Below are 27,589 nucleotides of genomic sequence, written 5' to 3'. Positions count from 1 at the left end.
TATGTGCAATTACACAAACAAGTGTGATGAATCCCTGTAAAAACTTGATGATTGTTCCAATAGCAATATTATTATTATTATTTTAACCTGGCAGTTTCCGCCTGCTCCTGCTCCTCTGGCCCTTCAGCTCAATTGGAACTAGTGTTTGGATCCTAATGGCAGGAACCTTCATCACAATTGCCTAGGGATGTTTCTCCTATTTCATATGCCCGCCTATCAAACATAACTAGTCTTGTCATGGCTAATTCAGCACTGCTTGTCAATGGAGAAATAACAATACTTGCAGCCTGTCAAATCAAGTAGCAGCTCGTTCTATTCCATCTTCACAACCAGCCAGACAAACTTGGGCACATGCTTCCCTGTGTTTCCACTAAGACTTGTAACCTTTCATTTTAACCACTTTACCATTCATTCTGCCAGTCCCAATACTCATTATTGAATCAGCCTTTTCTAGCACTGGAAACGTTTAAATATATGCCAATAGGTCACACTTTCTTCTATCTCTTCACTTTTAACAATCAAGGATTCACTGTGCTTATACCATAGTCTCTTAAATTTCATTCCCTTCCATGTCCATTTATTATACCCCTCTCCCCATGTATCTTTATCCTTTTCTTTCTACCTTTCTGACCATTACCAACCAATTCTTATGTATCTCCTGCTGAATATATAGGACAAGTTTTCCGGCTAGCCGGATAATTTGTCCACTAACCGGCCTACTGAATATAGACCTCGAAATCCCTTTGCATACTTTTTCTTCTCAACCCTAACCCCTCCCTTAGGATAGCCACTTTCATCCACAGCTAAATGTACATTTATTTATTTATTTATTTATTTATTTTATTCATTCCTTCACTCACTTATTTTCTTCTTTTCAATAAAAGTGGATTACAGATTACATATATAATAAATAATATATAACATAAAATATCACATCTTCTTCACTACTTTAGCATGTATACATCAACAAACAGCATTGAGTAAAACCTTCAAGAAGCGACAACTTTTTTACTTTCTTTCTAAATTGCAGATAGTTAGCTTTATTACGTATTTCAGCAGGCAACTAATTCCTGCCTTTGTTCTAGTAATAGACAAAGTAGCAGATGTCAAAATAGGAGCAGCTAATAAATTCTGGGAAAATTTTTCATTTTTCTTCTTTGGCTTTTTTTTGCAAGGCATCTAATTAAGATGAATATTTCAATTACCATATTATTTAAATGTTCTTATATGTTCTTCGTTCTATGGAATGCTATCAGGCAAGTTTAATTGTTCAATGTAAACCGATTTGATTTGTATCCAATGCAAGAAGATTGGTATATAAAAAAACAAAAATAAATAAATAAATAAATAAAAAAAATAAGATCTTACCAAATTGCTATAAAAGTACTTTTACTCACAGAGGGGAGAGTAATTTTCATCTGCAAAGATTTACACAGATAATTAGCTTGTTGCCCAGCATATCCCTAACAATGAATACACTTGGGTGTTACGATCCCCCCTGTTGCTGCGCTACAGGAGGTATCTTACCTTTCCTCCGGAGGCCGCTCCGAAGCCAGGGCCTCGCCTGTGCACCATCCAGGACTTGCTCCAGGGCCTGGGTGGCCTAGCTGTTCCTGAGGCCTGCCTGTGGCTTGCATGGCTGTGTTTGGACTTCCTGTTTGGCGATGCCCTTCTCCCTAGGGGCCGGCCCGCAGCTCTCTACCCCAGTTATAGGGCCAGCTAGGGGCGGTCCTGGCAAACTCCTCCCAGGGAGTTGCCTACATCCTGCAGTATAAAAAGACTCTCATTTCACTTGCTACTTGCCTTTGGATTGGGTTCTACAGTTGCCTGTAACCTCTCCTGATCCTATGTGGTCTGCCTTGCTTTGATGGCGCCCTGTCCTGTCTTGCCTTGATGTCTGTTCCAGTCTGTGCCTTGATGTGTTACCTGATGTCTGTTCCTGATCCTATGCTTGATCCAGTTCCTGAGTTTCCCAGATGATCCTGCTTCAGGCTGCTGGTGTGCAGCGAACCTTGCTTCAGGCTGCTGGTGTGCAGCAAACCCTGCTATAGACTGCTTGTACTGCAGCTACTTGCCTTACCCTGTTCCTGAATGCTAGCACCTCATTCCTGTACCTTCAAGATGTCCTGGTGCCTCGCGGCAAGCCATGTCGTGGTCTGTGACCAGCCCCGTGGGCGGGCTGTGTAGGGTGCTTCGTGATGCAAGCCATGCACCTCGTTCCTGAGTCTGTGAGAAAGCCTTACCCTGTTCCTGAATGCTAGCACTTCGTTCCTGTATCTTCAAGATGTCCTGGTGCCTTGTGGCAAGCCATGTCGTGGTCCGTGACCAGCCCCGTGGGCAGGCTGTGTAGGGCGCTTCGTGATGCAAGCCATGTACCTCGTTCCTATATCTGTGAGACAGCCTTATCTTATTACTGAAGGCAACCTCTGTAGTGGTCCGTGACCAGCCCCGCCGGTGGGCTGTGTAGGGCGCTCCATGTTGCCAGTCTTGTACCTAGTCCCTGCCTCTGATGTCTCTGCACCAGTCCTTGTCTCTGCACTGGCCTACGCCTAAGATGTCCTTCGTGTACTATGGACTCTGTCTGCCCTCATTCTCTGTCCGGCCTGCCGCCCTTTGCCGTTACCCAGCGGCAGGTCCGAAAGGGCTTGGAACAGTCGGAGGACCGTTCATCAACCAACATTGCGTTGCTGGTTGTCATGGGCGTGCAGGTCTGGCTGAGGGTCAGACTCCGCTCCTGAATCCCTGCTTTGGTACACGCTTGGCTCACCATGCCAGCACCGGCTCACCTCCCACGGTGTGGTTGGGGCTCCTCCCTAGCTCTCGCCATGGCCCAAGGGCTCACACCACCTGCTTTAGAGACGGCCGTGCTCCTTGCGCCTATGATATGTACCCGAGGGCGGCCAGACCCTCGGCCCGTCAGCGGCGTGGCGGACGCGCCCGTAACACTTGGGATCAATTTTCAAAGGGGTTAGCCACCTAACTCCCAGAGTCCTTTGTTCAATTCCTGAATTGGGCGTTCTGCTTCCTAGGTCAGCTGGGGCTAGCTATGTTATGGAAGTAGCATTCACAGCCCTTGATGGGGGGAGGAAGTCATTGCTCAAAGGTGACAGCTGGTGGCTGGATTCGAGGCCTATGATTACAGAGTTTCGGAAGGAGTCCTAATGCATGCTGAGCTTTTCTCCTTATCTGCAATAAAGCTTGAAAAGATATTACTTTTCTTCAGGCCCCAAGAAACCGCTCTGTGTATTAAAGAAAACATTTCAAGCTGTTTGGATTTGTTACTCCTCCCTGAGCCAGAATCTTTTAATTTCTTTGGTGCTTTGTGCATAGCTAGCAGCACTGCTTCTTTGGCAGGCACCATATAACACAAACTTTCTTTTGTTCTCTACTTTCTTTTCCTCCTGTAGAGACTTGGGTTTCTGCCTGTGCAGAGTGTTGTGCAGAAATCCTCAAAGTGACACCATATGTGAGCTAACCGAGTAACTTTCTCAGGCTGAAGGCAGAAACCACACTGACTCTACCTTTCATCTTACAAATTGCAACTTTATTTACAATTGTCAGCATGCAAATACATAGACTTTATCTCCAGTAGTATATTTTCCCCATTACCTTTTACCGTAGAGGATTCAGAAGCTGCCTTCTCTGGGAGATCCAGTGCCTCCTGTTTCCAGCTATTGTCTGCCTCTTATCCTATCCAGCTCTTTCCCTCTATTGGTTTTAAGGTGGACCAGGCTAGATGTCTGGTCCCATACAGGTTAAAGGGGGAGTGTAGGGCCATTACTGGTATACACAGCTATCCAGCAGCCCTCTGATCCATCTCAGAGTAGATCCATCTTTACTGACTCAGGAAGATGGATATCTATCTTTCAGACATTCCCTCCCTCAAGTTGACGGCCAGCATATTGAGCGTTTGCTGACCACCAAATTCACCTTACCCAAGGAAGTTGAGGACATTAGTATTTGTCAGGAAACCATCTACTAGGAGAGCTTACGGATTTAAATGGAAACAGTTCTCCACATGGTGTCAACAATTTTCCATTCATATGCAAACCAAATGACCTACTTAAGTACTTGTTCTCCCTTTCTTCCAACAGTCTTAGCACCTCATCAGTGAGAGTATATCTTAGTGCCATATTTGCCTATCATATTCAGATTGAGGGTAGGCCAATCTCTACTCATCCCTAGGTGTCTAAGATCATGAATGCTCCAATTGAAAAACCACCTGTACTGTAGGACCTGAATGTAATTCTTGCACAACTAATGAAGCCTCCCTTTCAATCATTGGAGTTGGCTTCTTTCAGATTTCTCACTTGGAAAGTATTGTTTCCTGTAAGAATCACATCAGCTAGAAGAGTCAGTGAGCTCCAGGCTTTAGTTTTATTTTACTTATATGCAGTTGTTCCACAATAGAGTGGTTTTCCATACAAATCCAAAGTTTCTACCAAATGTAGTAGCTTTTAATATTGATCAAGATATCATGTTTACTATGTTTTTTCTGAGGTCACGTACACATGAAGGTGAAAAGACCCTTCACTCCTTAGAGTGCAAAAGAGCTTTGGCCTAGTACAGGAAAAGAACACAGCCACATTGTCATGTCTTGCAAATATTCATCTCTTATGATCCTGATGGCATGGCAGTTGCCAAATGAATATTGTCCAACTGACTAGCTAACTGTAGCACTCATTGTTATGTGCTAGCAGGCATACATATTACAGACATGATCAAGACACTCACCAAGTTAGAACCATGGCTGCATCAGTGGATCATTTGTGATCTGTACCTCTTGAAGACATCTGCAAAGCTGCAACTCAGTCCCATTACGGTCTGGACAAACTTTCCGAGAGTGACAGTAAATTCAGACAAGCAGTTTTGCATAGGCTGTTCACCCAGTGGTCTATCCTAAATAGTGGAGTCTGGATTGCTTATTCAGTAAATGCTCCACTGCAGTCATTAGCCTGGGACTCCCCACATCTTGGCTAATTTAGTTCTACTTGTCGATTGAGAAAGCAAGCTTACTTACCATAAACAGTATTTTCCATAGACAGCATGATGAATTAGCCATGCTAAACATCCACCTGCTTCCCTGGAGAACTGACTACCTAGTTAGATCTAGCTCTAAAATCAACTGAGGGGCTCATGAGGCAATGCCCAAGCAGCAGTTCTGTTTGGCATGGTCAGATGATGTTTCCCCCATGTCATAGTTAATTCATCTTGCTGTCTATGAGAACATAGTTTATGGTAAACAAACTTGCTAACTAGAAGTGCTAGAAGAAATGCAGGAACTCACGTAACTGGGTCTGTGTGGTAACTTACATAGGGGTCATAGAAGGCTCACTAGTAATTAACTATTTAGATTAGCTGTAATGACAGAATCAAACTGGCAGTTTTCTGGTAGGTTTAAATCCTGTAAAAGACCTAATAGAAATATAGGCACTCATGTAACAGGTGGGTGGCCTAGGAGTCAAATATTTGGACAATTACACTAATATTTCTGGCTATTTAAGTTATTATAGAGATGTTTAGTCAGATATGAGAAAAGGTAAGCTACAGGCTGGTGGTGGTATCTAAGAAGTATGTGTCGGATGTTTTTAGTTTATTTTGATTTGGTTTCTTTTATTTTATTTAGTTTGTCCATACTTTTATAGTTATATGTGTTACGCATGGGCTCCGGTCAGGAGTCGTGAACACCACCCAGAAGGGTGGCTCCAGGTGGAGAGAGACAGGAAAGGCTAGAAACAGTGTCTGGGTCCAGGCTGGGTCAGGGCAGGTGGCAAGTAACAGTGTCTGGGTCCAGGCTGGGTCAGGGCAGGCAGCAAGTAGCAGGGTCTGGGTCCAGGCTGGGTCAGGGCAGGCGGCAAGTAGCAGTGTCTGGGTCCAGGCTGGGTCAGGGCAGGCGGCAAGTAGCAGTGTCTGGGTTCAGGCTGGGTCAGGGCAAGGCAGGTCAGAAGGCCCGTAGGCCACACACACACACAGAAGGCCCGTAGGCCACACACCGTAAGCAGGGCAAGGCAAGTCAGAAGGCCCGTAGGTCACACACACACAGAAGGCCCGTAGGCCACACTCAGTAAGCAGGGCAAGGCAGGTCAGAAGGCCCGTAGGCCACACACACACAGAAGGCCCGTAGGCCCCACTCAGTAAGCAGGGCAAGGCAGGTCAGAAGGCCCGTAGACCACACACACACAGAAGGCCCGTAGGCCACACACAGTAAGCAGGGCAAGGCAGGTCAGCAGGCCCGTAGGCCACACACCGTAAGCAGGGCAAGGCAGGTCAGAAGGCCCGTAGGCCACACACACACAGAAGGCCCGTAGGCCACACACAGTACAAGGTAGCAGGCCCAAAGGTACACCCAGAGCAAGGCAAGGTAGAAGGCCCGAAGGCCGCGCAAGGCAAGGCAAAGCAAGGAATGAATAAGGCCCGAAGGCCGCGCAAGGCAAGGCAAGGAATAAGGCCCGAAGGCCGCGCAAGGCAAGGCGAGGAATAAGGCCCGAAGGCCACGCAAGGCAAGGCAAGGCAAGGTCCAGGGACCAAACGCACAGCAAGCAAGGAAGGAAGGCTAGAGCAGGGAGCCCAGGCAAGCTCGATGCCGAAGCACCGAGGGAACTGTCAGGCAGGGTTATAAGGGACAGCCCAGAACATAGAGTGGACAGGGGAGATGGACTGGGCCAGTCAGGAGAGCCAGCACTAGAGGGACCCCTGGTGGTGAGGCGGTTGCACTGCAGCCATAGCCGTAACAGAACCCCTCCTCAAGGCCTCCCCCTCCTCCTGGGTCCCATCTTAGCAGGGGGTACTCAATAATGAAGTCAGACCCCTCCTGGGGCGGTGTGGCAGGTTCAACTCCTTCCCGAGGCAGCAAGGCAGTCCAGAACCCTTCCTGGAGTAATAAGGCAGACACAACCCCAACCTGGGGCAGCAACATAGTCCATAACCCCTCCTGGGACAAGGCGGCAAAGTGAGACCCCTCCTGGGGTAGCAGAGGCGGTGCAGATTTCCATAACCCCTCCTGGGGTGACAAGGGGAACATAAACCCCACCTGGGGCAGCGAAATAGTCCGTAATCCCTCCTGAGACGACAGCAGGACTGGTCCGGACCCCTCCAGGGTCGGCATCAGGGCCGGCACAGACTCCTCCAGAGTCAGTGACAGCAGAACCGGTTTGGACCCCTCCGGTGACGACATCAGATCCGGTATGGGCCAGTCCAGGGGCGGCAGCTGGACCGGTACAGCAGGCTCAGATGGTTGAGTAAGAGAGTCTGTTGGCAGGCCCGGTTCGGACCCCTCTGGGGAAGGCAGCAGAACCGATTCGGACCCCTCCTGGGACGGCAGCTGGGCCGGTTCGAGCCCTTCCGGGGTCGGCAGCAGGGCCGGTTCAGCAGGCTCAGAAGGCTGAGTCAGAAAGTCTGTTAGTAGGACCGGTTCGGACCCCTCCGGGGACGGCAGCAGGACCGGTTCGGACCCCTCCAGGGATGGCAGCAGGACCGGTTCGGCAGACTCAGATGGCTGAGTCAGAAAGTCTGTCAGTAAGACCGGTTCGGACCCCTCCGGGGACGGCAGCAAGGCCTGTTCGGACCCCTCCGGGAACAGCAGCAGGACTGGTTTGGACCCCTCCGAGGATGGCAGTAGGACCAGTTCGGGCCCCTCCGGGGACGGCAGCAGGACCGGTTCGAGCCCCTCCGGGGGCGGCAGCAGGACCGGTTCAGCAGGCTCAGAAGGCTGAGTCAGAAAGTCTGTCAGTAGGACCGGTTCGGACCCCTCTGGGGACGGCAGCAGGACCGGTTCGGACCCCTCCAGGGATGGCAGCAGGACCGGTTCGGCAGACTCAGATGGCTGAGTCAGAAAGTCTGTCAGTAAGACCGGTTCGGACCCCTCCGGGGACGGCAGCAAGGCCTGTTCGGACCCCTCCAGGAACAGCAGCAGGACTGGTTTGGACCCCTCCGAGGATGGCAGTAGGACCAGTTCGGGCCCCTCCGGGGACGGCAGCAGGACCGGTTCGAGCCCCTCCGGGGGCGGCAGCAGGACCGGTTCAGCAGGCTCAGAAGGCTGAGTCAGAAAGTCTGTCAGTAGGACCGGTTCGGACCCCTCTGGGGACGGCAGCAGGGCCGGTTCGAGCCCTTCCGGGGGCGGCAGCAGGGCCGGTTCGGACCCCTCCGGGAACGGCAGCAGGGCCGGTTCGGCAGACTCAGGCTCTTCTCGGGGTAGTGCAGCAGGCCCGGACCCCTCTTGGGGTGAAGCAGCAGGCTTGGACCCCTCTCGGGGTGATGCAGCAGGCTTGGATCCTTCTCAGGGTGAAACAGCAGGCTCGGACCCCTCTCGGGGCGATGCAGCAGACTCGGACCCCTCTCGGGACAATGCAGCAGGCTTGGACCCCTCTCGGGGTGATGCAGCAGGCTCAGACCCCTCTCGGGGTGATGCAGCAGGCTCGGCCCCCTCTTGGGGTGATGCAGCAGGCTTGGATCCTCCTCGGGGTGAAACAGCAGGCTTGGACCCCTCTCGGGGCGATGCAGCAGGCTCGGACCCCTCTTGGGGCGATGCAGCAGGCTCGGCCCCCTCTCGGGGTGATGCAGCAGGCTTGGACCCCTCTTGGGGTGATGCAGCAGGCTTGGATCCTCCTCGGGGTGATGCAGCAGGCTCGGGCCCCTCTCGGGGTGATGCAGCAGGCTCGGACCCCTCTTGGGGTGATGAAGCAGGCTCAGATGGCAGAGCAGCAAGATTAGAAGCAGTGCACATGGAAGATACAGATTGCACTGCTGTGGGCTTGATACCTCGAGCCAAACTCTGAGGCTCCTTCTTTTGTTTCCGGAGGAGCAGTTTAGAGAAGGCACAGGCAGTTCTAGGACGTCTAGGGAAAGTGCTCGTTATTGTCTCAACAGCAGCTGTGGGAAGCAGAGCCCTGCTAGAGTTAATCAACTCTCTCCGTTTTAGAGAAACCTGTTCCCGAGGCTCTAGCACTGGTGTCACAGAAGCCTTCTTGGCCAGGTAAGTCCTGGGTTTTTCTATCCACAAACTGCCAGCTAAAATGTCTGTTTTAGTGGAGCCAGAAGCAGAATACCGGTTAGGAGAGCTGATTGTCTTTTCTAATGGAACAGCTGATCCTAAAGCAGAACAACGGGGGCAGGGTTTGCCTGGTGGTAACAGACACGGAAGACAGGAGCATTTCCACCACCCTGGTTTAGGATTTAGACAATTTAAACATTCCTGATAGACTGAGACGTTCCTCTTATGACAATTACTACAAACCCAGTGCTCTTGGTCTGAAAGTTGACATGCAAGACAGTTCTTGTAACTGGGATAGTTCAAAGTCTGGCAACAAGCACAGACATAAAAACTTGGAGGCTGAGGCATAATCAGGCCTATCCAGTACCGAGCGGTAGGAAGAGCTGCGTTAGTGCCTACGGCACCCGCGGTTACCGCCCGCACAGTGCAGCTCACCTACCGCTCGATCCTGAAGCCTAATTATATGTAAATGTAAGCCGCGTCCGAAAAGCCTTAGGCCCGCGCAACCCAGGATACTGGATAGAGCGCCTATACAGGATCCTGGGTGCACGGGCCTAAGGCATCACGCCACGCTGGTATCTGTCATTTCAAATGTCATTTGAAATGACAGATACCAGGAAGCAACGGCGGCGACAGCGCAGAAGCAACGGTGAAACGACTTTTCAGTGTCCCCCCTCCTCTCGGAGCAGGGCGCGAAAAGCCACCTTGCTCCGGGAGGAGGGGGGACACTGACAGCGGCAAAGCTTTCCCCCAGCCCGGACACTGGCGAAGCCAGAAGACAGCGGCGGAGAAACGGCGAAACGACTTTTCAGTGTCCCCCCTCCTCTCGGAGCAGGGCGCGAAAAGCCGCCTTGCTCTGGGAGGAGGGGGGACACTGACAGCGGCGAAGCTTTCCCCCAGCCCGGACACCGGCGAAGCCAGAAGACAGCGGCGGAGAAATGGCGAAACGACTTTTCAGTGTCCCCCCTCCTCTCGGAGCAGGGCGCGAAAAGCCGCCTTGCTCCGGGAGGAGGGGGGACACTGACAGCGGCGAAGCTTTCCCCCAGCCCGGACACCGGCAAAACTTGCTGTTTTGCAGCCATGAGCCACGAGCAGGAACGCGAAGATCTGGCTCCGATAGCTCCTCCCGACAAGATGGCCGCCTGCACGGGGAAAGAGTACAATTGGCCGCCACGTCTTCAGCGGCCAATTGTACTCTTTCCCCGTGCAGGCGGCCATCTTGTCGGGAGGAGCTATCGGAGCCAGATCTTCGCGTTCCTGCTCGTGGCTCATGGCTGCAAAACAGCAAGTTTTGCCGGTGTCCGGGCTGGGGGAAAGCTTCGCCGCTGTCAGTGTCCCCCCCTCCTCCCGGAACAAGGCGGCTTTTCGCGCCCTGCTCCGAGAGGAGGGGGGACACTGAAAAGTCGTTTCGCTGTTTCTCCGCCGCTGTCTTCTGGCTTCACCGGTGTCCGGGCTGGGGGAAAGCTTCGCCGCTGTCAGTGCCCCCCCTCCTCCCGGAGCAAGGCGGCTTTTTGCGCCCTGCTCCGAGAGGAGGGGGGACACTGAAAAGTCGTTTCGCCGTTTCTCCGCTGCTGTCTTCTGGCTTCGCCGGTGTCCGGGCTGGGGGAAAGCTTCGCCGCTGTCAGTGTCCCCCCTCCTCCCAGAGCAAGGCGGCTTTTCGCGCCTGCTCCGAGAGGAGGGGGGGGACACTGAAAAGTCGCTTTGCCGTTGCAGTCTCCGTGGCAGCCCCAGTCCGGACATCGGAGGGGGGCTGCAACGTTTTTTTCGCTTTTTTTTTTGGCTTCGGGAGTAGGGGAGAGGACTGGGGCTGCCACGGAGACCGGCACCCATGATCGCGGCCGGGGCAGGTGAGCGGGGGCTGGGGGAAAGCTTGCCACCTACCCTTACCCATGCCTCTACCGCCTGGGTCAGGGTAGGCGGTAAATTTGCAGGTTAAACGCACGACAAAACGGCAGGGAAAGGTAGCGATAGTCGGGGCGCGGGTTACGGGATGCTAGGGGAATAGCTAATTGGCTCGTTTGCATGCAATATCGAGCTAATTCGCTCGTTTGCATGCAATATACATGCCGCGGGCAGAAGGGGTTGCCCGGGGAATTTAGGACGCGGTAGGAGTAGGTTAAAGGGGATTCGGGATCGCAGGAAGGGCTAACGCGGCCGGAACGTGAGTTAGAAGCGGCTTAGGAGCAGGGTAAACACGGCCGCACTTTACAGGATAGGCCTGAATGTGAGTACAGGTAAAAGAAAAATTGGCTCACCGGTAGTACCAAAACCTATCTCTTCCCCTGGAAATTGGTGGCTTCGGCATACTGTTACGCATGGGCTCCGGTCAGGAGTCGTGAACACCACCCAGAAGGGTGGCTCCAGGTGGAGAGAGACAGGAAAGGCTAGAAACAGTGTCTGGGTCCAGGCTGGGTCAGGGCAGGCGGCAAGTAGCAGTGTCTGGGTCCAGGCTGGGTCAGGGCAGGCGGCAAGTAGCAGTGTCTGGGTTCAGGCTGGGTCAGGGCAAGGCAGGTCAGAAGGCCCGTAGGCCACACACACACAGAAGGCCCGTAGGCCCCACTCAGTAAGCAGGGCAAGGCAGGTCAGAAGGCCCGTAGACCACACACACACAGAAGGCCCGTAGGCCACACACAGTAAGCAGGGCAAGGCAGGTCAGCAGGCCCGTAGGCCACACACCGTAAGCAGGGCAAGGCAGGTCAGAAGGCCCGTAGGCCACACACACACAGAAGGCCCGTAGGCCACACACAGTACAAGGTAGCAGGCCCAAAGGTACACCCAGAGCAAGGCAAGGTAGAAGGCCCGAAGGCCGCGCAAGGCAAGGCAAAGCAAGGAATGAATAAGGCCTGAAGGCCGCGCAAGGCAAGGCAAGGAATAAGGCCCGAAGGCCGCGCAAGGCAAGGCGAGGAATAAGGCCCGAAGGCCACGCAAGGCAAGGTCCAGGGACCAAACGTACAGCAAGCAAGGAAGGAAGGCTAGAGCAGGGAGCCCAGGCGAGCTCGATGCCGAAGCACCGAGGGAACTGTCAGGCAGGGTTATAAGGGACAGCCCAGAACATAGAGTGGACAGGGGAGATGGACTGGGCCAGTCAGGAGAGCCAGCACTAGAGGGACCCCTGGTGGTGAGGCGGTTGCACTGCAGCCATAGCCGTAACAATATGTATTTCTTTTTCTGATATAACCTGCTTTCATGGCACCCCAGGATATCAAATTAGAAAATAATTAAAAATAAAAATAAGCAAAGAAGGGATCTTATATACTCATCTACCCATGATGGTGGAGGACCAAGGAGGAAGACAAAAAAGACTGTCCTTGATAAGGAATGACAGTCACATTCTGTGGCTGGCAGCTGAGATGTATCCTTGGTAGTTTAACCAGAATAACTGGGCAAACTAGATAGGTGGCTTGATTTTTTTCTGCAATCATCTACTATATTACTATGTAAGGAGGCTGGGGATAAAAGCTAATTGCTACTTAGTTTTTGGGTACTTGCCAGGTTCTTACGGCCTGGATTGGCCACTGTTGGAAACTAGGGATGTGAATCGTTTTGCATATCGTCTTAACGATAGAAATCGTGTGGCAGGGCAAGAAAATCGTCTTAGGCACGATTTTTTAGTTAAAAAATCGTTAAAAATCGTTTTTTCCGATTAGTGCGCACTAACTCGAGTTAGTGCGCACTAACTGGGAGTTAGTGCGCACTAACTGAAAATGATACAATTTGACACTTTTCAGGTCAGTTAAGGTCAGTTTAGGAATGAATATGTATTCCTATTGGCTGCCCTCTTATTTATTCATGTTACCAAGTTTCCTACTGACAGTATATGGGGGATGGGAAATGGAAACAGTTGGTAGCTTGACAAAACAAGTAATGTGATCAGTCAATGTGACTAGAACTTGTGCCCTAACCCTGATACCAGGGGTTTTGTGATCTTCCTGCACACAGTGCCCTATCCCTATTAATACCAGGAGTGTTGTGATCTTCCTGCACACAGTGCCCTATCCCTAATACCAGGGGTGTTGTGATCTTCCTGCACACAGTGCCCTATTCCTGATACTGGGGGGTGTTGTGATCTTCCTGCACACAGTGCCCTATTCCTGATACCGGGGGTGTTGTGATCTTCTTGCACACATCCCGATATCAGGGATAGGGCACTGCGTGCAGGAAGATCACAACACTCCTGGTATTAATAGGGATAGGGCACTGCATGCAGGAAGATCACAACACTCCTGGTATTAATAGGGATAGGGCACTGCATGCAGGAAGATCACAACACCCCTGGTATCAGGGATAGGGCACTGTGTGCAGGAAGATCACAATACCCCGGGGGAGTGAGGGTCAGGCAGCTCCCCCCTGTCTGTGAAGCCAGCCTCTCACTAGTAATGCAGGGAGGGAGCTGTCTCAGACTTCACCATCCTCCCCCCCCCCCCCTTACCCACACACCATTCACTAGCTGGGACATGGGGGAAGTCAGGAGTGAGGGTCAGGCAGCTCCCCCCTGTCTGTGAAGCCAGCCTCTCACTAGTAATGCAGGGAGGGAGCTGTCTCAGACTTCACCATCCCCCCCCCCCCCCCCCTCACCCACACACCATTCACTAGCTGGGACATGGGGGAAGTCAGGAGTGAGGGACAGGCAGCTCCCCCCTGTCTGTGAAGCCAGCCTCTCACTAGTAATGCAGGGAGGGAGCTGTCTCAGACTTCACCATCCACCCCCCCCCCCTCACCCACACACCATTCACTAGCTGGGACATGGGGGAAGTCAGGAGTGAGGGACAGGCAGCTCCCCCCTGTCTGTGAAGCCAGCCTCTCACTAGTAATGCAGGGAGGGAGCTGTCTCAGACTTCACCATCCTCCCCCCCCCCCCCTCACCCACACACCATTCACTAGCTGGGACATGGGGGAAGTCAGGAGTGAGGGTCAGGCAGCTCCCCCCTGTCTGTGAAGCCAGCCTCTCACTAGTAATGCAGGGAGGGAGCTGTCTCAGACTTCACCATCCACCCCCCCCCTCACCCACACACCATTCACTAGCTGGGACATGGGGGAAGTCAGGAGTGAGGGACAGGCAGCTCCCCCCTGTCTGTGAAGCCAGCCTCTCACTAGTAATGCAGGGAGGGAGCTGTCTCAGACTTCACCATCCACCCCCCCCCCCCTCACCCACACACCATTCACTAGCTGGGACATGGGGGAAGTCAGGAGTGAGGGACAGGCAGCTCCCCCCTGTCTGTGAAGCCAGCCTCTCACTAGTAATGCAGGGAGGGAGCTGTCTCAGACTTCACCATCCTCCCCCCCCCCTCACCCACACACCATTCACTAGCTGGGACATGGGGGAAGTCAGGAGTGAGGGTCAGGCAGCTCCCCCCTGTCTGTGAAGCCAGCCTCTCACTAGTAATGCAGGGAGGGAGCTGTCTCAGACTTCACCATCCTCCCCCCCCCCCCCCCCACCCACACACCATTCACTAGCTGGGACATGGGGGAAGTCAGGAGTGAGGGTCAGGCAGCTCCCCCCTGTCTGCGAAGCCAGCCTCTCACTAGTAATGCAGGGAGGGAGCTGTCTCAGACTTCACCATCCTCCCCCCCCCCTCACCCACACACCATTCACTAGCTGGGACATGGGGGAAGTCAGGAGTGATGGTCAGGCAGCTCCCCCCTGTCTGTGAAGCCAGCCTCTCACTAGTAATGCAGGGAGGGAGCTGTCTCAGACTTCACCATCCTCCCCCCCCCCTCACCCACACACCATTCACTAGCTGGGACATGGGGGAAGTCAGGAGTGAGGGTCAGGCAGCTCCCCCCTGTCTGTGAAGCCAGCCTCTCACTAGTAATGCAGGGAGGGAGCTGTCTCAGACTGGTATCAGGGTTAGGGCACTGTGTGCAGGAAGATCACAACACTCCTGGTATTAATAGGGATAGGGCACTGTAAGAGATGACTGTAGTAGATTGAATAAAGATCTGATGTTTCTGCTCTCCTCACACCAAACAAAAACAACACACAAGCAGAGAAGCCCTTCTTACAAAGCTGAGCTAGTGAGTTAAGTAGGAGGAAAAGTAAACATACTGGTGCCAGTGTGGCTACTTAAAAAATACACTTACCAACAATCAATTACATATATTTGAACTGTGTACAGTTCCAGCCAGGACCACCTTTCTAAAATGCACAGTGATTGGCAAATTCAACATGCACTAGCATTTCAGGTGCCTGCTAACAAAAATAATAAACAAACAAGTTCTAGTCACGTGAGTGCTGATCATTACATTACTTTTTTTGTCAAGCTTCCAACTGTTTCCATTTCACATCCCCCCAACCATATTGGTAACATCAATAGATAAGAGCACAGCCAGCCAATAGGAATACATACATACATATTCATTCCTAAGTGACCTTTACTGACCTGGGAAGTGTGAACACTTTGTTTCATTTTCTGTTGGTGTTCGTTAGTTTCCAGTTCCATTTCCCATCCCCCCAACCATCACCTCAGTGGTAACCTTGGTAATATCAATAGATAAGAGGGCAGCCAGCCAATAGGAACACATATTCATTCCTAACTGACCTTCAGTGACCTGGAAAGTGTTTATTTGTATCATTTTCAGTTAGTGCGCACTAAATCGAGTTAGTGCGCACTAACGGGGAGTTAGTGCGCACTAACTCGAGTTAGTGCGCACTAACACGATTTAACGATTTTTAACGATAAATCGTTAGAATTTCTATTGTATCGTGTTCTATAACGATTTAAGACGATATAAACATTATCGGACGATAATTTTAATCGTTGAAAAACGATTCACATCCCTATTGGAAACAGGATGCTGGGCTTGATGGACCTTTGGTCTGACCCAGTATGGCATTTTCTTATGTTCTTACCAGTTTTGTGAGGGGAATTCTCTCTATGGGTGGGAACAGGGGAATAACAGAGAGATCAAGGAAGGACACAAGGGAGGGTAAAAGGCACACAGGAGATAAGAGAAAGTAGAAGTGATAGAGTCAAGGGAGGACAGAATGACAGCGAGGTAAAGGAGGGAAGAAAGAAAGGACTTTAGAGAAAGGAAGAGAGGAGAAGGGGACACAGATAGGAAAGAGAGAAAAGGTCACTGGGAATGAGGGCAGGAGGGATGCAGAGAACAAAGGTCAGAACCCTGCAAAGGGATGGAGTAGGGGAGCACAAGTAGACCTAATAAAGGGAAGAAAAGAGGCAGATGGAAGGAGGAAGAAGATGGTGATGAGTAGGAGATTAGGAGGGGAAAACATATTTCAAAAAGAAAGAGGATCTGGATATTTTGATAATTTTTTGATATGCCTGATAATACCTTTCCTCCTCTCCCTCCATTAATCGCAGGGTGAGTAAAACCCAAACATTCCTAAATATGAAATATATTGGTGGGTTAACTAACTCAATGTTCACATGGACTTACTCTCAGGCTCAGTATATGTGCCTGGATCCAATCCTTCGGTGACTGATCTTGTTGGTTTTTTGTAGGTGATGCCAGAGTTTGACCTGAAGTTTGACAAGGTTTATAAGTGGACAGCCAGCAGCTATTCCCAGAAGAGTGCATTCATCAGTTGTTTGTGGAAGCTGAACCAACGCCACTTGTCCAGCAAGGTCCTATTTGTCAATGTTTTCACCTGCATTTTGGAAGGTGAGACTTAGTGACCAATACCCATGGGGCATTTTTTATTGAGGTTTTCCGGGAAGTATATCTCACACTGTCAACATACAATTCAAAGAATGCTTGTGCAGCATCTTCTCTGAAGTCTCGTTCTTCAACACTTAAGGTTATGCCATGCCATACAATTTGTATACTAATATTATAATCCTGGAAGAATCAAGTAAGTCAGGGACGACATTGACCAGAAGCATATATTCTTCCTTTGGCCCTGAATTAATATTATTATTTTGTCTATGTCGAAACCCCCTGGGCTCTGCATTAATGTATCTTCCAATCTAGAGCCCCCCTGGGCTCCGCATTAATGTATCTTCCAATCTAGAGCCATCCCTCTTGGGTGAACCTGGAATGGAAGAACCTGAGAAGAAATAGAGACCCCCTTCTGAGAGATTTCTAAAAAATCCTATGAGAGATTCTTGAAGTAGGAGGTGAGAGCAGGAGTTTTCCTTCCCAAATAATATCTTGATTTCAGAGGAGAACACCCTCCAAATATTAGTAGAGGGGTTCACTGCAGGGAATTCAGATGATTTCTGGTATCCAGAAGCAGCAGCCAGTTGTGTACCTATGAAGGAGTATGAGAGTGTAGCTAACAAGAGTTATACTTTCCCTGTACCCATCTGGTATAATCAGTGTTAAGAAGAGGAGTCTTGCCTGATTCATTGCAGGAGCAAGGATCTCCAGGTATTAGGATCTTGTGGAAGGAAACATACTAGACTGACCCATAGGGAATTTGTCCACATAAAAAGAAGTAATTGGGATAGAAAATGGCTTGGTGTTTAACAGTAAGAAAACAGAGGTTTTACAGGTAGATCAGAAGTTGAGTTTGAAGATGGAGGGAAGTTCTGTGATAGTGGCTGAAAAAATAAAATCTATAGGAGTTAAAGTTGGATAGTGAGTTGAATTTAGAAAGCCATGTTTCTCAGGTGGCCTGGAGTGCATATTTTAATCTTAGGCTAGTGAGACAACTAAAGCCATGCTTGGAATTTTGTGCTTTGAAAGCTTATGCATTAGTGTTGTCTCATGTAGACTATTTTAATGCACTATATTTGAGGTTTCCAAATAGAACTATCAGAAAACTCTAGTTAATTCAAAATACAGCCACCGGGATTGTTTTGGGAAAATCTAGAAGAGACTCAGAGGTGCCTCTATTGCAGAAACTACATTGGTTACTGATTAGGTTATATTATAAGTTTAAATGTTTGATTTTGACTTTTAAAATTTGGCAAGATTTTTGCCCACCATATCTTAAGGAATATTGAATTGGCAATACACAAGCAAGAACTTGTGTTTTAATACCCACCATTTGGTCCAGCTTCCCTCAGTACAAGCTATTTGGCATGTTAGAATTCAGAATAGGATTTTTGCAGGTATGGCGCCATATGTTTGGAACAGTCTACCTTCTGAATTATTGGAGGGAAGGGAGCTAGTTAAGTTTTGGATGAAACTGAAGACTTGGTTGATGATGTCATAAACTTAAGTGGTGTTAGTACACCGATGTGGATTATTATCAGTTCAGTGGGCACATTTTATACTTTTTGTGTGATGGTTTGTTTTTATATTTGTATAGAATGTGTTAATATTGTATATATTTTTAAAAGTTTATGTGATTTTCTGAGATGTCCTTTGTTTTGGGAGATTTATTGTAATCTGGAAGGCAATTTATAAATGATTTAAAAAAAAAAAAATCCTCAGCAGCACCCCTGGATCTTGAAGGTAAATGGTAATTGGGCTAAGACACCCAAACAGAGCTATCTATAACATGTTTAATCCTTGGAGGGAGTTAGTCAATGAATTATCAATTGAGGTTTAGTAGAAAACAAATAGAAAATTTGGATTCATCTCCAGCCAAATTTACTGTATATGAAATTATTTCAATTAAAGGAGTTTATTTTTAGTAAAATCTTTCAGTAGATCAGCATTTTTGTGTGGAGTGTGGTTTGGACATTGGTTACCTGACTTCATAACGGAGACATCAGTAGGTTTCTGAAGTCTAGCTTTCCCCTAAACAGAAAGAACACCCAACCCCCCCCCCAAGATGGAAAATAGAGGAAGAGGAGAAGGACTATTTATTAATGTAAAACATTTATAAACTGCTGTATCCAATGTTCTAGGCAGTGTACAATAAGTCAATCATAAAATTAAATAAATACACATTATTAATCAAATAAAACAGATGCCACTACCATAGCTACCAAACTAGCAATTCAAGGTAAGAAAAAGGAAAAATGCCCAGGTGTTATGAACAAGTTGCAGCGACAGATTTCAAGAAGACTCCATATCAATATCACGAAGATTGCAAGTCAAGCCAACACCATCCTTTCAGTGGCTCAAGATTGGGCTTGAAGGCCATGGCACGCTGATCTCCAGAGACTTTTGGTGGGCAGTCCCTTCTGGCTACCACCTTGGACAGATATGTTATATCAGGGTCCCATTCTACATGAGTATCTGGGTCGGTTCTGCCATTGAAAGTGCTTGGCTGTTGAAGTGCAGTTATTCACGTTCTATAATTTTCAGTCTTCTTCAGGCCCAGAAATTTTCTACTTTCTAGCTTACATTAGAGTTTGGAGGGTCTTTGAGGGCTGGTTCTGAGTGAGGGATTAAAGGGGCACTTAGAGAAGATAAAGCCATCGCGGAACGATTAAATGATTTCTTTGCTTCGGTGTTTACTGAAGAGGATGTTGGGGAGGTACCCATACTGGCGAAGGTTTTCATGGTTCAGATGGACTGAACCCATCACGATGAATCTAGAAGATGTGGTAGACCTGAAGAGTAATAAATCACCTGGACTGGATGGTATACACCCCAGAGTTCTGAAGGAACTAAAAAATGAAATTTCAGACTTGTTAGTAAAAATTTGTAACCTATCATTAAAATCATCCATTGTACCTGAAGACTGGAGGATAGCTAATGTAACCCCAATATTTAAAAAGGGCTCTAGGGGCGATCCGGGAAACTACAGACCAGTTAGCCTGACTTCAGTGCCAGGAAAAATAGTGGAAAGTGTTCTAAACATCAAAATCTCAGAACATATAGAAAGACATGGTTTAATGGAACAAAGTCAGCATGGCTTTACCCAAGGCAAGTCTTGCCTCACAAATCTGCTTAACTTTTTTGAAGGAGTTAATAAACATGTGGATAAAGGTGAACTGGTAGATGTAGTGTACTTGGATTTTCAGAAGGTGTTTGACAAAGTTCCTCATGAGAGGCTTCTAGGAAAAGTAAAAAGTCATGGGATAGGTGGCGATGTCCTTTCGTGGATTGCAAACTGGCTAAAAGACAGGAAACAGAGAGTAGGATTAAATGGACAATTTTCTCAGTGGAAAGGAGTGGGCAGTGGAGTGCCTCAGGGATCTGTATTGGGACCCTTACTTTTCAATATATTTATAAATGATTTGGAAAGAAATACGACGAGTGAGGTAATCAAATTTGCAGATGATACAAAATTGTTCAGAGAAATTAAATCACAAGCAAATTGTGATAAATTGCAGGAAGATCTTGTGAGACTGGAAAATTGGGTATCGAAATGGCAGATGAAATTTAATGTGGATAAGTGCAAGGTGATGTATATAGGGAAAAATAACCCATGCCATAGTTACACAATGGGTACTTGCCAGGTTCTTATGGCCTGGATTGGCCACTGTTGGAAACAGGATGCTAGGCTTGATGGACCCTTGGTCTGACCCAGTATGGCATTTTCTTATGTTCTTATGTTAGGTTCCATATTAGGTGCTACTACCCAAGAAAGAGATCTAGGTGTCATAGTGGATAACACATTGAAATCGTCGGTTCAGTGTGCTGCGGTAGTAAAAAAAGCAAACAGAATGTTGGGAATTATTAGAAAGGGAATGGTGAATAAAACGAAAAATGTCATAATGCCTCTGTATCGCTTCATAGTGAAACTGCACCTTGAATGCTGTGTACAATTCTGGTTGCCGCATCTCAAAAAAGATATAATTGCGATCGAGAAGGTACAGAGAAGGGCTACCAAAATGATAAGGGGAATGGAGCAGCTCCCCTATGAGGAAAGACTAAAGAGGTTAGGATTTTTCAGCTTGGAGAAGAGACAGCTGAGGGGGGATATGATAGAGGTGTTTAAAATCATGAGAGGTCTAGAACGGGTAGATGTGAATTGGTTATTTACTCTTTCGGATAGTAGAAAGACTAGGGGGCACTCCATGAAGTTACCATGTGGCACATTTAAAACTAATCAGATAAAGTTCTTTTTCACTCAACGCACAATTAAACTATGGAATTTGTTGCCAGAGAATGTGGTTAGTGCAGTTAGTATAGCTATGTTTAAAAAAGGATGGATAAGTTCTTGGTGGAGAAGTCCATTACCTGCTATTAATTAAGTTGACTTAGAAATTAGCCACTGCTATTACTAGCAAGTAGCAACGGTAACATGGAATAGACTTAGTTTTTAGGTACTTGCCAAGTTCTTATGGCCTGGATTGGCCACTGTTGGAAACAGGATGCTGGGCTTGATGGAACCTTGATCTGACCCAGTATGGCATGTTCTTATGTTCTTACTCAACTGCTCAAGGTGGATATTCCTTTGATTTTGGAATTTTTACAGGACAGCTTGCTTGAGTTTATTGCCTGCTGAAATTTGCTGAGCAGTGACATGGTCATCTTTGCGTACCTTCTCCAAACATTGGCACTTGGATGTTAGGTCTAGGAAAGACACTTCTTTTGCATGGGCAGTTCTAATTTGGCTGCTGGCAGCCTCCTGCCCTTTTCAGGATTAGCTTTTGACATCCCACTCATTGGGATTGACCTACCCGAACACTAAGGAAGGAGAAATTTCTACTTACCTGATAATTTGCTTTCCTTTAGTGAGGGTGGGTCAATCCCAGACCTGCCCTCAGCTGTCGGTGAGTGATGCAGAGTATGATTCCTACTCTTCATTGATAACTCATAAGTGGCTTCTCTAGCCATTAGTTTATTAGATATGTTCCTTCTTTTGGCTGAGCTCAGTGTTCCTATTGGTTGATAAACATGAATGGATGCCTGTTGCTAATAATATTCAAGTTAAATCAGGTTTGTCCACAGTTTGGCTTTTCCAGGGAATACTGGCGGGCTGATGTTGGGGCGGGACTATATAGCCGTGATTTCAGCTTTTGCTCTGTCTCCACCTGCTGGCAGAGGTACAAAACCCACTCACTGGGATTGACCTACCCTTTCTAAAGGAAAGGAAATTATCAAGTAAGTAGTAATTTCTCCTTCAATTGTACAACTAGACACAGTATCAAAAATATATGCAGGGTGTAGGTCTGAATTTAGAAATAGGCAATATAGGCATGTGCCTAGGATGCCTACTTCAGAAGGCATCCAAACTGGGTGGTGGTGGTTTCCACCACCACCACCATAGTCAGCTTAATTCTGATCTTCAAAAGCCCCTCCCATTCTTTGAGCTGAGTATCCTTCCCTTCCTTTCATAGTGTTACGCCTGTTGTGTCGAGATGTGGACCCTTGGCCGAGACGAGGTTGGTGCTGCCTATGGGGCACCCTGTAGGCCCTCGATGTAGGTACCAGCCCTCGTTCCCCACAGGTTGAGCCCTTGGGTGCCAGGGCCGGCAGAACTTAGGAATGGGTCTCCAGCGAGCTGGTCTGGAGGAGTAAGGCGAAGGCAGGTCAGACGGTCCAGTTGTCAGGGCTGGCGGTGAGAGTGGAATTCTAGGACGGGCCAGAGGTCGGAGCAGACGGCAGTCAGCAAAACAAAGGATAGGCAGGAGGTCAGGGCAGGCAGCAGGCAAAAGCAGAGTCTAAAACTGAAGACACGGAGGCTGGAACTGAAGACAAAGAACAACTAGAGACTCCAGATAGTGAGACCTGTTGCTGAGGCATCGATAGGCCGGCAGGGTTTTCCTTATATAGGGCCAGCGGAGCCCTGTCTTCCGGGTTTCTCAGGAGATCCTTTCCGACGCAGCTCCTTTAAGAAGAGGGAGGAGCCAAGCACAGGCATCTAGGGACAGACACGGCTTGCTGCACGGCAGCAGTGGGGCCGGCTCTTGCCGTGCCGAAGAGAGAGGGCCTGGATACCGGGGAGTGGCGGCAGCAACCTGAGCCCTCCTGGGGGGTGAGTGTGCTCAGCCATGGTACCCCCTCCTCTAAGCCCCCCTCCACGGGGTCTGGGTTTCTTCGGGTGTGCAATGTAGAATTCCTTAAGGAGTCCTTTATCCAGGATATTGGAACTGGGCTCCCAAGAGTTTTCCTCCGGACCGTATCCCTCCCAGGCAATTAATTATTTCCATCTCTTGAGGCAGCAGCGGACATCTCAAATTTCCTTCACTTGATAAGTCTCATCTCCTTCCGAGGAAATCTTCTCCGCTTCGGGCAATTTCCGGGCTGGCCAAGACAGAACCACTGTCTTGAGCAGGGAGATATGGAAGACATTGTGGATTTTCAACGATGCTGGAAGACTGAGTTGATACGTAACTGGAGTGATCTGTCACAGGATGGAGAAGGGCCCAATATAATGGGGTGCTAATCTCATGGAAGGAACCCGAAGCTGAATATTGCGGGTACTCAGCCATACCTTGTCTCCGGATTTGAGCAGGGGAGCCGGATGTCTGTGTCTATTGGTGGTAACCTTTGCTTTCTCGGCAGCTTTGTGAATCAGCCCTCAGTTTAGGACCACAAGGACTGGAGTTCCTGTGCCATCAACTGGGCAGCAGGAGAGGGAACGGACAGGGGCACTGGGAGTGGAGGGAGTGGTTGCTTCCCATATACCATGAGGAAGGGTGAAGATCCCATGGCAGAGTTGGGGGTGATAGTTTTGTGAGAACTCTGCCCATGGAAGGATATCTGCCCAGTTGTCCTGTCGCAGGTTCACAAAAAAACGAAAGAAGGTCTTCAAGGTGCAGTTAGTGCATTCTGCTTGGCCATTGGCCTGAGGGTGGTAGGTGGTGGTAAAATCTAGCTTGATGTTAAATTTGTGGCACAAGGATCGCCAGTACTTAGTGGTAAACTGGGGTCTGCAATCGGAGACAATGTGATGGAGCAATCCATGGAGACGAAAAATGTGGGAGGTGAACAGCTTTGCCAGCTCTGGAGCAGATGGAAGCACCGGGAGGGCAATGAATTGAGCCATCTTGGAGAAACGGTCGGTAACAACTCAAATTATTCTATTGCACTTGAAGAGGGGAGATCTACTACAAAGTCGGTAGAAATGTGGGTCCAAGGTTCCTTGGGGGTTGGCATCAGCTGTAACACCCCCAAGGTCGTCCCACAACGGGCTTTTGGCGAGCACAGGTGGGACAATCGTCTACGTAGGCCTTCACATCCTTGTCCATCAAAGGCCACCAATAGTACCGTTTAAGTAAGGCAAGAGTCCGAGCACAACCGGGATGACCTGCCACCATCGAGTCATGGGTCCACTCCAGAACTTATTGCTGGAGTCGGGTCGGGATTACCATCTTCCCTCGGGGAATAGCTTGAGAAGCGTCTACCAGGATGCATGCCGGGTCAATGATGTAGCCTGGAGTGTCTGGATTATCTTCTTGCTCAAAGGACCTAGAGAGGGCGTCAGCCCTGATATTCTTGGAAGCCGGCCGGTACTTCACCACGAAGTCGAAACAACTTAAAAACAAGAACCAACGAGCCTGCTGGGCATTCAGGTGCTGAGTGTGGCAGAGATGCTCCAAATTTTTATGGTCAGTATAGACTGTGACAGTGTGGCGGGCTCCCTCCAGCCATTGTTGCCATTCTTCAAAAGCCAGTTTTATGGCCAAGATTTCTTTATCCCTGATGCTATAATTTTTTTCTGAGGGAGAGAATTTTTGGGAAAAGTAGGAACAGAGATTGAACGTTCCCTTGGCGGTGAGCTGACCCAAAACTGTCCCGATGGCGATTGAGGAAGCATCAACCTCCAAGATGAAGGGGCATGTGGGGTCCGGGTGACGGTGGCAGGGCTCATGGAGGAAGGCCTGCTTCAAGGTTGCAAAGGCGGTTAATGCCTCTGTTTGCCATTCTCGGGTATTGGCTCCTTTTTGGGTGAGAGTCGTGAGTGGCGAGACCACTTCAGAGTAATGAGGGATGAAATGTCTATAGAAATTGGCAAAGCCTAAAAATTGCTGCAGGGGGTGAAGCCCCGAAGGCTGGGGCCAATCCCGTATACAGGTCACCTTTTCCAGGTCCATCCAGAAGCCAGTGCAAGAGACAATATACTAGGGGTGTGCATTCATTTGCAATGTATTGGCAATCCGCAACGTATATGCTATATTCGTTCTATTCGTGGGGGTCACGAAATGTATGGTGTACCCCCACGAATACAACGTATGACTAACGAATAAATCCCCACCCTCCTGACCCCCCCAAGACTTGCCAAAAGTCCCTGGTGGTCCAGCGGGGGTCCTGGAGTGATATCCTGCACTTGGGCCGTTGGCTGCCAGTATTCAAAATGGCACAAGATGGCGCCGGCCGTCCATTGCTCCTACCATGTGACATGGGTCGAACAATGCCACCGGTAGCCCCGTTAGGCTATCGGCGCCATTTTGAATACCGGCAGCTGACAGCCTGCGTGCAGGAGATCGCTCCAAGACCCCCACTGGACCACCAGGGACATTTGGCAAGTCTTGGGGGGATCAGGAGGGTGGGGGGTTGTAGTTAATTAAATTTAAAGGGTTGGGATGGGGTTTTTTTGGGAAATGAATACATATGTAACTAATGAATGAATCAGGGTCCCCCGAGAACAGATGCAACAGATTTGGGTCCCGACGAATCCGAATACTGAATGGGCCAAATCCGTCCCTGCTGCACATCCCTACAGTATACCCTAAAAAGGGGGCAGATTCTTTTTAAAAAATACACTTCTTTAGTTTCACAAAGAGTTTGTGGGCATGCAGGCATTGGAGGACCTGTTGGACTTCATGGTGGTGGGATCGGAGGTCTTTAGAGAAGATAAGGACATCGTTGAGATGTCTACTGTGGAATAGAGTAGATCCCGTAAAATCGAATTCATCATCGCTTGGAACACTGCGGGGGCATTGCACAGCCTGAACAGCATTACAAGATATTCGTGGTGGCCGTCGCAAGTATTGAAAGCGGTCTTCCACTCGTCCCCTGGCTTGATCCGCACCAGGTTGTATGTCCCTCGGAGATCCAACTTAGTGAAGATTCGAGCTCCCTGCAAGCGATCCAATAATTCTGGGATAAAGGGCAAAGGGTACCGATCCTTCCTGGTTATGATGTTAAGCCCTCAGTAGTCGATACAAAGCCGAAGGGAGCCATCCTTCTTGGCCACAAAGAAGAATCCGGCTCCTGCTGGCGACGTTGATAGGCGAATAAACCCCCTCTCCAGATTCTCTTGTATATATTTGGCAATGGCCTCAGTCCCGGGCAGGTATAGGGGATACACCCTTCCCCATGGTGGAATGCTTCTGGGGACCAGGTCAAGAGCACAGTCAAACACCCGGTGTTCCGGCAGGATCTCAGCACTCTCCTTGGAGAAGATGTCAGTGAAGGAAGTATACTGCGGAGGAAGGCCCATAAAAGTCGTGGTGAGTAACAAGGGGGAACACACCACAGGATGAAGACATCTCTGGTGACACCGGGGACCCCATTTGGTCAGTTGGAGCATCTCCCAGTCTAGCATGGGGGCATGCTGCTGATGCCAGGGTAATCCGAGAACAATAGGATGGACCGCTTTCTCTATCACAAGGAAGGTCAGTTCTTCCTGGTGCAGCATACCGGTTCAGAGGGAAATGGGAAGAGTGGTCTCGGTGATCCTCCCTGGGAGCAGGTTGCCCGAGATGGAGAAGATCAAAAAAAGCTTCCTCCTGCGCTGGAGTCCAGGAGGGCCAGGGTAGGAAACTCATATCCATCCACGAGTAGCTGGGAGTGACACGGACAGCACAAGTTGGGGAGCAAGCTTAGTGAAACCTAGAACCACCTCCCCGGCTGGTTCTAGGCCTGGAAGTTTCCCGGCCTCTCCAGGCAGCGAGCCAGAAAATGCCCCTTCCCAGCACAATAAAGGCACAGACCCAGGGTTCGACGGCACTGTCTCTCCTGGACAGAGGACAGAGGACTCCTTCCTAGCTGCATGGGCTCCTCCTGTCGAGTGGATCCGGTCGATGGCGAAGTCCCCACTGGGGGTTTGGAGAAGGATGGCGCCAACGGGACAGGCCTGCGGGGACCCGTACTTCCCATGCGCACTGCTGAAAACGGTCAATCCAGGCAGCCAGGTCAATGAGCACATCCAGAGATGCGGGGAGATCCCAAGCTACCAAGCTATCAAGCTACCAGCTCATCCTTTATGTGGGAGGAAAGCCCCTCCAGGAAGATAATCCTCAGGCTGGCTTCCCTCCAGTTCAGCTCGTGGCCATAGTGCGAAATTCGATGGCATAATCAGATAAGGGGCATGCCCCATGGCGGAGGTGGAGTATGTCAGAGCCAGTGGTGGCCCATCGATCCGGTTCATCAAAGGTCTGTTTAAAGATCTGAACAAAACATTGTAGATCTTGAAGAAGAGGGTCCCGTCACTCCCATAGAGGGGATGACCAAGCCAGGGTCCTGCTGTCAAGGAGGGAGAGAATGAAGGTAGTCGTCATGGTGTCTGAGGAGAACTGCGCTGGCTGGAGTGTGAAATGCATAAAGCACTGATTGATGAACCCCCGGCATTGCTTGGAGTCACCTGCAAACCGAGGGGGAGCCGGTAGGCGGAGAATAGACGCCCCGGGTGCCGGGGGAGCAGGAGGTGCTGATGCAGAAGAGGAAGCATCAAGACGCGCATTCAGGCATTGTAAAGAGGCTGCCAACGACTCCAGAAATTGCTGCTGCTGCTGGATTTTCAAGGCTAGGCCTGGAATAGCCTGGAGGCCAGATTGGTCCGCCGGGTCCATGGCCTCAGCAACCTGTTGCACCTGTTGCGTCGAGATGTAGACCCTTGGCCAAGACGAGGTTGGTGCTGCCTAAGGGGCACCCTCTAGGCCCTCGACGTCGGTAGGCAGA

The 27,589-nt window shown here is 49.5% G+C and overlaps 1 protein-coding gene across 1 annotated transcript in view; it reads left to right on the top strand.

The window, feature by feature from the left end:
* LOC115094721 (exocyst complex component 1-like) overlaps positions 1 to 27,589 on the top strand; it is a 340,680-nt gene that overhangs the window by 33,319 nt on the left and 279,772 nt on the right. The window contains exon 4 of the mRNA XM_029607978.1: positions 16,453 to 16,612. Coding sequence (XP_029463838.1) covers positions 16,453 to 16,612 — 160 coding nt within the window. The remainder of the gene's footprint in view (positions 1 to 16,452; positions 16,613 to 27,589) is intronic.

Source organism: Rhinatrema bivittatum, chromosome 6 (assembly GCF_901001135.1).
Source record: "Rhinatrema bivittatum chromosome 6, aRhiBiv1.1, whole genome shotgun sequence".
NCBI lineage: Eukaryota > Metazoa > Chordata > Amphibia > Gymnophiona > Rhinatrematidae > Rhinatrema > Rhinatrema bivittatum.
This window is presented reverse-complemented; position numbering and strand designations above follow the sequence as displayed.